We start from the raw sequence: 15,084 nt of genomic DNA, 5'->3' as shown, positions 1-15,084 counted from the left end.
TCACGGCAATTAAGACAAAAATAATACATGATTCTTCCTTGTTGTATATATGCTAGACAACATGATTTCATACTAATTCAAAAATTAAATTAATCATAGAAAAACAAAAGCAACAGGATAATTTTCAAAGACAAACAGTCGTCTAAAAACAATACCAAGCCCGGAAAACAATTGCAATGAATAGTATTAAGTCGAAATGTTGGAAAAGACTTTCTGGCAAACTCCCAGTACTGCCTTATTTTGAATTAATTCAATTGCAAACCGAAGAAACCAAGATCTAAGAAAAAGATGAATTCATTCAATTTTTTAACAACTGAAAAAATCAATATAACGAATACAAAAGTAGCTGCCAGGACAAAACTAGAATGATACAAACGAGAATGTGAAGAATATGGACAGAATCTTAGGAACACCGTAACAAAAAGACCAATTCTTGATTTTTGAAAGTTAAAAATCAAATTTAAAAAAAATCAAGAAAAATGAGCACATTTCATTGATCAGCATTCGAGACATAGAAAAGACAACGAGTCATTCAAGACAAAAATCCAACTTGCTGAACAGAATAAAACAAGAAAAAGAAGAATTCAGACATACGAAACAATGAAACATTTTGCAAAAAAGTGGTCAAAAAATAATTAAGACTGCGCATTTGTGAAAAAAATTTATCTGTTTTTTTCAAAAACTTAACACCAAAAAATGATTGAATTTTTATTGAAACAAAATTAAAGTCCCTCATGTTCCCCAAAATACTATTTCTAGTGATTAAAAGCGAAATACAAACAAAAAAACTGAAAAAAATTGGCAAAAAACTACGAAAATCGGATTAGCAACTGTACAATTTTATGAAACAAAATTACATCGAGGTAGAAAGAGGCATTGAGTATATGAATTATCAAAAGGAAGTTTCCATATTAACTGATTTTTGACAAAAAAACAGCTAAAAGATCCAAAAATGAAGTAATTAATAGAAAAAAAGCCAAAAATTTACTAAAAAATCAAGAAATATGTGCCAATTTCGCATTTGAAACGCAATTTCAGGCTATGCAAAATACTGTGCTATCAATTTCCGGAGTTTACATTTCAACATAGCATCGATTAAAAATTATTTCTAAAAAAACCAAATTACAACCAAAAAAACTAGGCCACTTAGACGAAAAAACGGCTAAAAACGGTTATCTATATGTGCCATTCAGTCAAAAACTACTTTTCAATGTCAAAAAGTCATTCACTAAACGCCGCGCATGATCAAAAAATTTCTCTCGCTCAGAAAAAATTAGTTCACACTGCAATTTTACTCGCTTTCGCTTTTAGGTCAAAACATCGTCTGAACGAATAGTACTTCCGGTAAAAAAAAACCTTAAGAAAACCAATACTCCTCTTCGAGTGGCAAAAAACCAAGAGCACCGCAATATAGCTACGCTCAGCCTACAGCTTCGCAGCTATAAAAACAGTTGTTTATTTTTTGTTCTTCCCCAGCCAAAGAAAAACATATCGAACTGTAGTCAGATGAATCGCTCTACAAGAATTGATACCCCGGAAAAATTTGGTTTTGCCTGCTACAGGTCGATCCTGGTGGTTGTAGAAGAGGCCGCTTATTGAGTATCGTGAGGTGCTTCAAATGAAATCAATTCCTACGCACAGTTCATTTTATTTTTGGGTAGATAAGAAATCAACTAGAAATTCGAAAAGGCAGTTGTGATTTCTGAAGGCAAACGGCAAAATTCACTCCAAGTGAAGTGATTAAAAAAGGATTTCTCCAATACTCCTCTTCGAGTCGTAAAAAGACAGCGCCCCAATACAATTAAAATTCTTTGAATTGTAAAAACCAAGAGAAGGCCAATAATAGCCCCTGCTATCGCTGTGTGGCTGTTAATAAAAATAACAAACTGGGCAAAAAAATTGCTAAGATAGCTTAAATCTGCAAAATGTTTGAATATTCAAATTACCCTCAAACTCCATTTATTTAACAAATAGTTTTTAAAAGCTATTAAAAGAATCATAATAATATTACTTTAGTCTACAATAACCTCTTACCGAACGAAAAAAATCAAAACAAGAACAGCTTGAAAAAGAGGCACCTGAAGAAAACATTAACAAGCTTAGCTAATTATTTTTTACAACTACATTTTACAATGTTTTAAATGGGGGTACGATCACCTTAATCACACACTAAAGGAAGGTACATTGGGAAAAAAAACCCAACTTTCAACCACCATACAAGTCTCACCTAGTTTCGGAGGCCACTTTGATCTTGCTTCCAAGGCCCTTTTCGACTAGTACAGGCACCAATACCCCCACCAGCGCCGACTTCCCATTGGGACCAAGAGGAGAGTCAGGTCCACAGCACTTGAGGGCAGCCCTGCTGATGGACCCAAGTGCCTTCTCTCCTGCCACTCGAACAGAATCCTGTGGGAAAAAAAAATTAGTCATAAATCAGGTAGTTTTGTGAGTGCAGCTGTTCAATGACATTGCAGCTATAAATGTTGAGCTGTTGGCCTGGGTAAAAAGGTAATTTTACGCGCTTCGAGATGTTATTTTGTTAAACTAATTCCGCCTCATTTGATTTGATATTTTGGTTTATTCATTGATGACATTCTTGACAGAGTCAGTCAAAATTTACATTCCATATTGAATTCAGATTCTAGCATAACAAATAATGGTTGAGAAAAAATGATCTTTCGCTCATTGATATGTTAAAATTTTATATGATTCATGTGTCAGCGATACCGTAATAATTCGTCAAGGCATAATCAAAGATATAACAATTGGTCTAGTATTACCCCTTCAAACGCTTTGGGCTCAAATTGATTGTTTGCACAAATTTTTCTCGAGAATTGTCCATTCAAAAGTCGAGCTCTGGTCTACTGCACGTCCCCTAATCAAACAGAGCCCGATATCTTGCAAGATCCCTACTAGATTATGCAATTTGGTACAAGATTTCCTGCATGATTTTTTCAAGACCATCAGAGATAGTCCCTGCAGCTAAACCAGAGTATGGAATTACTTTGATATCATCGCATCTGGCAAATGCAAGTGTCCAGAACTGGCTGATGACGTCAGAAGAGAAGAGTGATGAGTTGGTGTATATGTTTGAGGCAAAGTCAGTGAGAGCGAGACATGCTGCCTCTCTGCTCCGCCACTCTCTACTCTCCAGAGAAGAAATCAATTCGTCACTGATCTCAATCGCGTACTTCTCAACCTGAAAACCAAAAAAGTTGCCACCTTTTGCCTTTTCAGCGTTGGAAATTATTGTTCTAATGGTTCCCAGGCTCGTTTTGCGTGTTTTTAGAAAAAATTTTCACTTTGCCGAACACTTAATGAAATGGATTTAACTCGAGCATAATTCCGCAACTCAAGGCAGCTCTTATCGGTACAACAGTAAGTTGAGCCATTAGAAAAAAATGGGAGAGAAACAGGTTGCGGGGGTTGTGGGTTGGTAGGTGTGGGTGGGCTGGTAGAAAAAAAGAATTTATTTCTTTGATTGAGATCATAAATCTATAAATCATTTCGCAACAAAGGTGGAGTCTCTCAAGTTGTAAGCACCTTTCACTCGAGAGCCCAGGTAAAAGCACTATAACAGAAAACTATCAGAACCTTGACAGTTTCGTAGACTAAATATCTGAAATGAAACTTCTTTACTAAATTCTTGACATGCTTCGAGTCAGCTTGCACTTCGGGAAGTACTACTCGGGCACGGGAGCAACAAGTTGAGACCCAAAAAATCGATCTAAACTTTATACCAACGGTACCGTACTGACTGTCTTCTTTTAGTAGTTTAAACACAGGATAGTTCAAAGAGCCCCAAAGTAAGACTTCTTTTGCCCATTGACTGCTTATCTTTAACTGTGGGCAAAAAACTCACCTAGCTGTTGGACAAACGTTACTAGTACCTTGTATGCAGAGTTTCAACAGTTCGAAGGTGAACAATTCAAAGGAACTTGTTGTTCTGGTAACTCAGAAAATGGGCAACAATTTTGGCTGGAAATGGATTATTTTCATTACTATTTTGAATACTAAAACATACCCGGCAGATTGCCGGAAAATAGCCGCCGTTGATTCCAATAAGCATGATTGGGATTGAAATAATAGAAGATATTGAAAAAAAAGATTTTTGTACAAAAACATTTTTTAAGTCCGATTTATTTTGATGGCATTTCGTAGTTGAACATACTTCTGTTTCTTAGAGAGAGGCTACAGGGTTAATATCAATACCAATAAGCATTAGAGATGGTAATTAAGACTTATAGGAACGACGTTGAAATAACGGATATCTAAAATTGGGCTTTATGGGTTTATCCCGTTTATATTTCTGACTTCCATTTTTGTACTAACTCTGTTCATTTTGAGTTGCTTTGCTGAGCAACTGATGTTCAAAATCACTTTTAGCAGAATGAGAGAAGAGAGAAACTAGCCTAGAGAAGTCAAAAAGATTTCACGCAAAATGTTGGCAAAATGAGGTAAAGCGAAACATTTTTTTATTCGACGAAGTAAAAAAAAAACATAGCCGGAAGAATTCCGGAAGCGACTCGAAGCGTAAAAACTTGACAAAAACCCTAATTGCAGCTGGAACCATTACCTTTTTTAATAAACCATAAACTCATTACCCCACCATCCCCCCCCCCCCCCCCCCCCCGTCTGATCTTAAAATTGGTGAAAACCTCTGTCACCAAGAGAAACAAAATGCCGCAAAAATATTTATTATTGAAAACGTTTGGTAAGGATAAGTGCAAAATAATTAGGATAGTCAAAACACTGATAGTCTCAGAAAGCTGACAGGGCTATCAACTGCCCTCAAATAATTCATGATTCTAATCTGAAAAAGATCGCTAAAGCAAACGGCAGATAATAATAACTTAGAAACTAAACTAAATTTTTCAAAAAATAATGCTCAAAGTTAAGAATCAGAAAACTACTACAGTTAGATTTCTCATCACTGCAATTAAAGCAAAAACAACATATACTTTGTTCTTCTTGTATATATGCTAGACAACATGATTTCAAACTAAATCAAAAATAAAAATAATCATAGAAAAGCAACCGAGTATAATTTAAAGGCAAAAAAATGTTTAAGAACAATACCAAGGTCGGAAAAAATACAATAAAAAGTAATAAGTAGCAATTCTGGAAAAGGCTTTCTAGTACACTCTTAGTACTGCCTTATGTTGAATGAAATCAATTGCAACCCAAAGACATGACGAAAATCTAAGAAAAAGCCGAAATCATTCAATTTGTTAATAACTGAAAAAATCAATAAAACCAGTATAAATGTAGGTGCCAGGACAGAGCTAGAATGATACAAGCTAGAATATGAACAATATGGACACAATGTAAGGAACACCGTAACAAAGACTAATTCTTGATTTTTGAAAGTTCAAATCAAGGTTTAAAAGTTTTGAAAGTTTAAAAATCAAATTTAAATAAACAAGAAAAACTAACACCATTTCATTTTTCAGCATTCGAGACATAGGAAATACAACGATACATCCAAGACAAAAATCTATCCTCCTGAACAGATCAAAAAAAAGAAAAAGCAGAAATCAAACATACGAAACATTGAAACATTTTGCAAAAAAAGGTCAAAAAATTTTTAGGACTGCATTTATAAAAAAAAATAACTAATTTTCAAAAATTTGACGCTAAAAAATTATTGACGTTTTTATTGAAAAGAAATTAAAGAACCTCATGTTGCACAAAAAGAATATTTCTAGCATTAAAACCAAAATACAGAAAAAAAAAACTGAGAAAAATAGGAAAAAAACTACCAAAATCGGATTAGCATATGTACAATTTTATAAAACAAAATTACATCGAGGTAAAAAGAGGCATCGAGTATATGAATTGTCAACGGGAAGTTGTCATATTGACTGATTTTTGACAAAAAGACGGCTAAAAGATCCAAAAATGAAGAAAATAATAGGAAAAAGGCCAAAAATTAATTAAAAAATAAAGAAATTTATGCCAATTTTGAACTTGAAACGCGTTTTCAGGCTCTGCAAAACACTGTGCTATTAATTTCCAAGGTTTCCTTTTCAATATAGCATCGAAAAAAAAATCATTTCTACAAAAAACCGAATTACAAGCAAAAAAAATGGGCCACTTAGACGAAAAAACGGCTAAAAACGGTTATCTATATGTGCCATTCAGTCAAAAACTACTTTTCAAAGTCAAAAAGTCATTCACTAAACGCAGCGCATGATCAAAAAACTTCTCTCGCTCAGAAAAAATTAGTTCACACGGCAATTTTTCTCACTTTCGCTTTTAGGTCAAAACAGCGTCTGAACGAATAGTACTTCCGGTAAAAAAAAACATAGCCGGAAGAATTCCGGAAGCGACTCGAAGCGTAAAAACTTGACAAAAACCCTAATTGCAGCTGAAACCATTACCTTTTTTAATAAACCATAAACTCATTACCCCCCCCCCCCCCCGGTCTGATCTAAAAATTGGTGAAATTTAAACCACTGTCACCAAGAGAAACAAAATGCCGCAAAAATATTTTTTATTGAAAACGTTTGGTAAGGATAAGTGCAAAATAATTAGGATAGTCAAAACACTGATAGTCTCAAAAAGCTGACAGGGCTATCAACTGCCCTCAAATAATTCAAGATTCTAATCTCAAAAAGATCGCTAAAGCAAACGGCAGATAATAATAACTTAGAAACTAAATTAAATTTTTCAAAAAATAATGCTCAAAGTTAAGAATCAGAAAACTACTACAGTTCGATTTCTCATCACCGCAATTAAGACAAAAACAATATATACTTTTTTCTTCTTGTATATATGCTAGACAACATCATTTCAAACTAATTCAAAAATTATAATAATCATAGAAAAGCAACCGAGTAATATTTAAAGGCCAAAAAATGTTTAAGAACAATACCAAGGTCGGAAAAAAATACAATAAAAAGTAATAAGTAGCTTTTCTGGAAAAGGCTTTCTAGTAAACTCTTAGTACTGCCTTATGTTGAATGAAATCAATTGCAACCCAAAGAAATGACGAAAATCTAAGAAAAAGCCGAAATCATTCAATTTGTTAATAAATGAAAAAAAACCAGTATAAACGTAGGTGCCAGGACAGAGCTAGAATGATACAAGCTAGAATGTGAACAATATGGACACAATGTAAGGAACACCGTACCAAAGACTAATTCTTGATTTTTGAATGTTCAAATCAAAGTTTAAAAGTTTTGAAAGTTTAAAAATCAAATTTAAAAAAACAAGAAAAACTAACACCATTTCATTTTTCGGCATTCAAGACATAAAAAAACAACGATACATCCGAGACAAAAATCTATCCTCCTGAACAGACCAAAAAAAGAAAAAGCAGAAATCAAACATACGAAACATCGAAACATTTTGCAAAAAAAGCTCAAAAAATTTTTAGGACTGCATTTATAAAAAAATTTAATTAATTTTCAAAAATTTAACGGTAAAAAATTATTGACGTTTTTATTGAAACGAAATTAAAGCCCCTCATGTTGCACAAAAAGAAAATTTCTACTAATTAAAACCAAAATACAGACAAAAATCTGAGAAAAATAAGAAAAAAACTACCAAAATCGGATTAGCATATGTACAACTTTATAAAACAAAATTACATCGAGGTAAAAAGAGGCATCGAGTATATGAATTGTCAACGGGAAGTTGTCATATTGACTGATTTTTGGCATAAAGAAGGCTAAAAGATCCAAAAATGAAGAAAATAATAGGAAAAAAGCCAAAAATTAATTAAAAAATCAAGAAATTTATGCCAATTTTGAACTTGAAACGCGTTTTCAGGCTCTGCAAAACACTGTGCTATTAATTTCCAAGGTTTACATTTCAATATTGCATCGAATAAAAATCATTTCTACAAAAAACCAAATTACAAGCAAAGAAAATGGGCCAATTAGACGAAAAAACGGCTAAAAACGGTTATCTATATGTGCCATTCAGTCAAAAACTACTTTTCAAAGTCAAAAAGTCATTCACTAAACGCAGCGCATGATCAAAAAACTTCTCTCGCTCAGAAAAAATTAGTTCACACGGCAATTTTTCTCACTTTCGCTTTTAGGTCAAAACAGCGTCTGAACGAATAGTACTTCCGGTAAAAAAAAAAAAACCTTAAGAAAACCAATACTCCTCTTCGAGTCGTAAAAAACCTTAAGAAAACCAATACTCCTCTTCGAGTCGTAATAAAAAAAATAGGAGCGCTATAATAGCCGGCTGGGAAGATGAGGGCGGCTATTAAAAATGGGAGAGAAACAGTCGTTCCTTGGCTCTTGTCAGAGACAACTTTGGTTCTGGCGCCCATTGTCCTCGAGGTTCAAAAAAGGATCTATTCTGATTCGCCCACTCCGTGTTTTTATGCTCCCCAATTGCAAAGTTATATGCCCACTAAGTTGGGGGGGGGGCAGAATAGATCCACAAAAAATTCGGGTCGTTGGCCTCACAGACTGGGTCACATTCAAGTGCGAAACAATCTAGAAACAAAACAAAACAAGGTAGAATTCCTTAATCAACAAGGATGGTACAGCGACGTTTGGCCCAAACTAAGGGTAGCGCATACTATGTCACTTTAAATAAATTAGAGCTCCTTGGATCAACTCCAAGTTCTCCAAGTTATAAGTTAAGATACATCAATTCAGAACAAAAAATTTTGAAGAAAAATTATAAACAAAAGAGTCTCACTTATCCCGATTACATACCTCAACAGCTTCCTTTCTCCACGAGGAAAACTTCTATTTTTATTTGCAAGAGTGACAAAATGTTTTGTTCACCCAATTTTGGCCGATCGAACGTGGAAAGATATGCGCGGATCTCCAAAAAACCCGTCAAGTGTGGATTAACTTAACTGAAGACTAGAAAATTTACAGAAATTTGTCAATCTAAATAAATTTAATTTCATTGTTGTTCGTTTTAAAAGCCCTCCTAGTAGAAAAAGAAGATTTTTTTATGCACCGTTAGACAAATATTTTTATCAACCTTTAATGAATAACACGCTGTTTGGTTAGAGCCTCATTTTAAGCATTCAAGAATTTTTTGCGCTAGTTTAGCAAAAGTTTTGATAACTTAGCAATCAACATGCCAATTATGGATAAATTGTTCAGCTGTTATTGACGCCAGCTGCACAATACCGGATTATAAAACAGGTATGAAACAGGTACGACGGACTGATTGAAACAAGCTTAAAAAAGGATAAAGTTTGAAAACCCATTTTTGAAAGCATCGAAACGTGTTCTTATGTATATGCTGAACTCAGATTTGAGGAAAAGTAGCTTTAAATTAATACTCGCATTAACTCTGATGAATTTTGATAACTAAAAGAATATTAAGCACTCATTACATAATTCTTTGAGAGAAGAAATCAAATTCCACTGAATTCAAATAGCGAATTAAGTCAAACATCAAATATGTAAAAATATGGACATGTGTAAAATGCAAAGCGTGAATAACGCGTAAAGGGAACTAAAAGAAGGAACTCACCTATATAATAGCCGTTTGAGCAGATGATGGCTACTAATTTAAATTATAAAAAGCATAACAAACTAAAACAAATCAGTGGAATTTTCAGAAAACTATATAAATATACGATATCTAACTAAGTGACAGTGTTCAGACAATGTATCTGCAGAAAAGTAAAACCAGCAGACAATCGTCATGACTCGACTTAAAAAGTTATCAAATCCCACTAACGGAATGGCGGGGGTTTAATTGGGGGTGCGGTATGAGGTATAGTTAAAGGGGCGGTGACTGAGGGGGGCAAAGTTTTGATAAAGAACTGACCTCACACCATAAAATTGTCTCCTCAAAACAGTTTCAGAGTGAAACGCATACTTAGGGACTAGTAAGGCGAAGGGCTCTACGAGAGCAGCTCGGCCACTTAATGCCCTCCTGGTTTTGACTGTTAACCCCGTTTTAAGGAAGAAAAGTTAAATGGTTCAGACGACAAAACAATCAAGCGAAAAATCACATAAAAAGACCACAGGACTAATAAAATTGCAACAAACTTCGCTATGTACAAATTTGACAAGCTTCGTCAGGCAATTAATAGCATGTATACTTATTATATGTGGACCAAGCCCTCACACAAAATACTTGAAATTCTTAAGTTTTACAGAAACGAAAGTCTGGGTAAGAAAAAAACATAACCAAAAAACGTCGGGCAAATTTCTCTGAAACGACCGGCGAGCGGTTGGCTTCGTCAGTAGCTAGGCACCGTTTAGCGAGGCTAGCTTTATCATAATTGAAGGGGCGTAAGTGAGAGCAACGGGAGGGGGTGAACCGGGAGGCTGATGGGGTGGCAACATTTGAGGGCGGGCAACAGTGGGCGGGGGGAGTCAATCTCTAAGAACCGATCTTCGCACCATAAGTATAAGACTCCAAAACAGTTTAAGTGGATCGCAAACTTGGAAACTTGTGAGAAACTCTAAGAGCACTTCATACCCGCTGGGCTATTTAGTCCGTTTTCGGGGACGAGCAGTCAAATGGATCAGACGAAAAATTAGTCAAGCAAAAAATCGCATAAAAAAGACCACAGGACTAATAAAATTGCTAATAAAAACTTCGTTTGAGAGCAATTTAAAAGCTTTTATGTATTTTTCGGTCTCTTTACGTGTAATAAATTTCGATTACCTTTTACTTGTGCTCAAGTATATTTTTTCAATCGATCAATTGATAACATAAAAATGCAAAATAGTCCTAATTTTTACTTCTGTACGCTTTGAGAAAAATTTTAAAGATGACAATGGCTCAAAATATTATTTGCAAAGGCATATTAACGAATCGCTTTGTTGGCATTGAAGAAACAATCAGATATAATTACTACAAATAGAATCGCAATCTTGGCACCACAGATAAATAATATTTCGGTTATATCGTGTAGCCAAGGATGAAGTCTGCGACCCAAGACAGGCATGGATTTGAGGTGGGAGGGGAAGGTGTGACCAAGCTTGTAGGAGAAAATCTTTGGTGGCGCCATTACATCTGGCCCATACCCAAAATTCAATTTTTAGCTTGAACCTCAAGTCCGCGACCCAATTCCGCCCGGTCCGTACTGGTTGTGGGCCGAGGCCTTTATCCTGAGAGAGTAGATATTATTAGTGCTAGAAACCAAATTGCGAAATAATAATCAACAAATTTCTTGTTTATAATTTGGTAAGACAGACCTATAGCCACAACCAACCTGGATAACAAAAACTGATTACCATTTTCCTCGAATACCACATGTGCAGTTTACCTTTGTCGAAATTTTCTAACACAACATTACAAGAATTCGGTGACATTTATTCTTCTTTAACTTCAGACAGATCGTTCTTCAAATAAAATGTACATTTCTTGAATGAAAAGAGGCATCAAACACATCAAAAAGTAAAAATAGATATTAGAGCATTTTAGGCGCAGGACAAAGTTAATTGATAAATATTAAGCTAAAAAAATCATATTTTTCAACAACGCAATGGAAAAATTTCAAGTAGCCGCTGGTACAAAAATACACAGCGCCCAACTAAACGACCTCGATAATAGACTGACCACAATTTTTTATCAATAGAAAAATATTTTGAAGACATGAAATTTAGAGCTAAATACAAAAAAGAGAACAAAAAAAACAGCTTCTTAAGAAAATACACATTCAAAAACAATGTTGGTGAAGTGTCATAGATTTTTTTGACCATACAATTTCTAAACATGGGTTGCAAAAATCAACAACAACTGTCCCTCAAGAACAGTTCTGAATCTATCTCAAAACTCATGTAACTAAGAACAAGTTTTTATTGCCAATTTCTCCGGAGTGTTCCTCATTTTCAAAATAATTACAATTACCATAACATGCGAGAGCAAAGCCAGAATTTTGGCAATTTGTCTCCTTTGGAGATTCAGTTAAAAATTCGAACTTAAGGCTGGCAAACAGAAATATCCAGCGAAACAAACTACGAAAATACATTTGTCGACGTTTCGATATACAAAATATGCAAAAAAATAATATATATGCAATAAAATGCCAGAGCTTTCACTGTATTTGAGTTAATTGCACTCAATACATGTAACTCGACATTAATTTACAAAAACTTGCATGTTTCATGCAAAAAAGGTTAGCATAAAAGAACTTGCAAGTCAAAAGGTCAACTAATATGAATGTGAAAGTCAATTTTGAATTTTCTGAAAATGCAAGAATTCAAAGGGCGATATTTTAAATTATTAAAACTTCCAAGTCTGATATTTAATATGTAAGAATCTTGCAAGTCAACTTCACTTGAGTTTTGCTTCATTAATTATTTTTGGTGCAATATTTTCATTTCATAAAAAATAGACAAGAAACAGCTGCAAGAGTGCAGCAATACATCGGAACAGATTTTTTGTCAAAATAAAGCTTTGAAATAACATATTTGAGCTTGCCAGCTAAAAACTGCGGTCTAACCGTTCTTTATTCTTGGTATCAACATTAAATCAGTTTGAAAAAAAACTTCTAGTCATCAATTTTCACCCACTTGGTTTTGGTTTTTATATTGGAAACTGCCGGGACGTTTCCATTAACCACATTGCGAAAATTGGACAAATTTTACTCATAAACCTTCTGAGATGATAGGATGAAAAACGTGAGATGATAAGTTGAAAAACGCTTCTGAGATGATAGGATGTCTTCCGCGTTTCTTCCACGTCAAAAATTTTACTTAAGAGCAACCAAATGTTGATTGGCTAATATTTGTCAACATGGTTAATGTGTAAAAACTCACAAAGAATAACATTTAAGAACTATGTTTATGGCATCAAAACTTTTAAGGCAATGAAATTCATTATATGAAATTCTAAAATACTTGGAAAAGATTAAAATAGGAACGCAAAATAAGAAAAACTTTGTTTGGAAAAAATTTTTGCTAAAAGATTTCCCAAAAAATTTCAATAGCCCGGAGATAACTTCTAAATCCCATGAAAAAAGGCTAACCATTCATTCAACTGAATTACGTTCGCTAAATTGCATAAAGTGATTAGAATTTTCCCTTTTGTCCTGGTGTCTGGACTGACCAAGTCACTATAACAGTGCCCTGAGCAGTTCACAAAAACTCAGCGACTAAGGGAGTCATTAGACATTTGGAACAACTTCATCAATCGGTCACAAGAAACAAGCTATTGAAAAAAATATCCAGAAATAGAAAAAATATCCATGTTGACCTCATATATCAAAATGTTTTAACAATACAATTTCCCATTATGGCGTCTATTAAGTTGCGGTCACAGAGCTTCCACAAAAATCAAGATATAAAACTCTTTTCCTTTGACTGGTTTAAAAAATAAAACAATGCAGCAGGTAAATTTCACGAAAAACAACTGACATTGCCTGAAAAAAGCAAATATAGCATGGTAGATCTGAGGTTTCAAAAATATAATATAAAAAGCATACCAAAAAAATCCGTGCTAAAATTGCTAATATGTTAAGTTTCGATTAAAAATATGTGTAACTTATTGCTGCTTCTATTAGCTGCTCTCAATTAGCCTCCAACTAGGGTGACACTCACTCCGTTAACATTAAAATAAAACAAAGAAAAGTCAATTTGAAAGTGAGGAAAATCACTTTTGAGAGCGAGGTAATCACGTGTGACCAAAAACATAATCACGCGAATGAGCAAAAACTCGCTACACTAAGTGTGAAAATGGGGTCACGCATACAATTAAGGCAAAATTGCATGAATTAATGCAAAAAAGCAGATTTGAACTGACCGTGACTTCATATGGTCGTTACAATTATCTTGACTAAATAACAAACGTGGCAGGACAAGTCCTGACTTACAGTTCAAAGAATTTTCATTGACTGAACAAAAAACGAGATCTATTAAATATTAGGAAAAACTCGAACAAAAAAACTTAAAAGACAGGAAACATTAAAATCGAGAAAGCACAGTTTTCTCATTATTTGATGTAGATTAACAAAAAGAAAGCGAAAAGTAGCCCCAGATATCGCGTTGCGGCTATCAAGAAGAGAAATATTTTGAAAATCAGATTTTTTAGTGAGCAAGTTTTTTTAAAAGTGTAGTTTTACCAATATTTTATAACTGTTTTGATTTGCAAATTGAAACATACCCGGCAGATTGCCGGAAAATAGCCGCCGTTGATTCCAATAAGCATGATTGGGATTGAAATAACAGAATATATTGAAAAAAAAAAGATTTTTGTACAAAAATATTTTTTAAGTCCGATTTATTTTGATGGCATTTCGTAGTTGAACATACTTCTGTTTCTTAGAGAGAGGCTACAGGGGCTACTATCAACACCAATAAGCATTAGAGGTGGTAACTAAGACTTATAGGAACGACGTTCAAATAGCGGGCATCTAAAATTGGGCTTTATGGGTTTATCCCGTTTCTCTGACTTCAATTTTTATACTGACTCTGTTCATTTTGAATTGCTTTGCTGAGCAACTGATGTTCAAATTCACTTTTAGCAGAATGAGAGAAGAGAGAAACTAGCCTAGAGAAGTCAAAAAAATTTCACGCAAAATGTTGAAAAGGCGGCAAAATGAGGTAAAGCGAAACATTTTTTTATCCGACGAAGTAAAAAAACATAGCAGGACAAGTCCTGACGTACAATTCAAAGAATTTTCATTGACTAAACAGAAAAACCAGACCTAGAATGGACTAAGAGTGAATTGAGAAAACCATTTTTTTTAAAATTCTGATAAAAAATAACAAAAAAACAGAAAATCAATGTGAAAATGCCGCATGTGAACAAAAAAACCACTAACGAGAAATGAAAATTTAATTCACACAAAAAACTAGGCCTAGAATGAGCTTTGAATGGATTGGGAAAACCATTTAGAAAAAAATCCGATCCAAAAAATCGAAAAAACAGTAAAAATCAGAGTGAAATTGCCGCATGTGAACAAAAAACCACTACCAAGAAACCGAATTTTTGTTCAAACACCATTTTCTCACTCTACTTTAAAATTAGAGCGAAAAAAATTCACGCCGCAAAACCACTCGCTTTTTCGCTCCATTTCCTGTTTCGGCGTGACCAAAATCACTACTCCAATTTGACTTCAAAAATCATGTGTGAACAGATCTTAAAAAAAAAGACAGCGCCCCAATACAATTCAAATTCTTTGAATTGTAAAAA

General features: G+C 34.1%; 1 protein-coding gene across 1 annotated transcript in view; it reads right to left on the bottom strand.

The window, feature by feature from the left end:
- The window catches only part of LOC142338168 (proteasome adapter and scaffold protein ECM29-like), a 198,860-nt gene that overhangs the window by 126,043 nt on the left and 57,733 nt on the right, over positions 1-15,084 (bottom strand). The window contains exons 10-11 of the mRNA XM_075387804.1: positions 3,005-3,199; positions 2,228-2,406 (exon numbers count right to left, since the gene is read on the bottom strand). Coding sequence (XP_075243919.1) covers positions 2,228-2,406; positions 3,005-3,199 — 374 coding nt within the window. The remainder of the gene's footprint in view (positions 1-2,227; positions 2,407-3,004; positions 3,200-15,084) is intronic.

Source organism: Convolutriloba macropyga, chromosome 4 (assembly GCF_964194025.1).
Source record: "Convolutriloba macropyga chromosome 4, txConMacr16.3, whole genome shotgun sequence".
Taxonomy (NCBI): Eukaryota; Metazoa; Xenacoelomorpha; order Acoela; family Convolutidae; genus Convolutriloba; species Convolutriloba macropyga.
The sequence above is the reverse complement of the archived record's forward strand: the minus strand, read 5'-3'. Positions and strand labels throughout refer to the sequence as shown.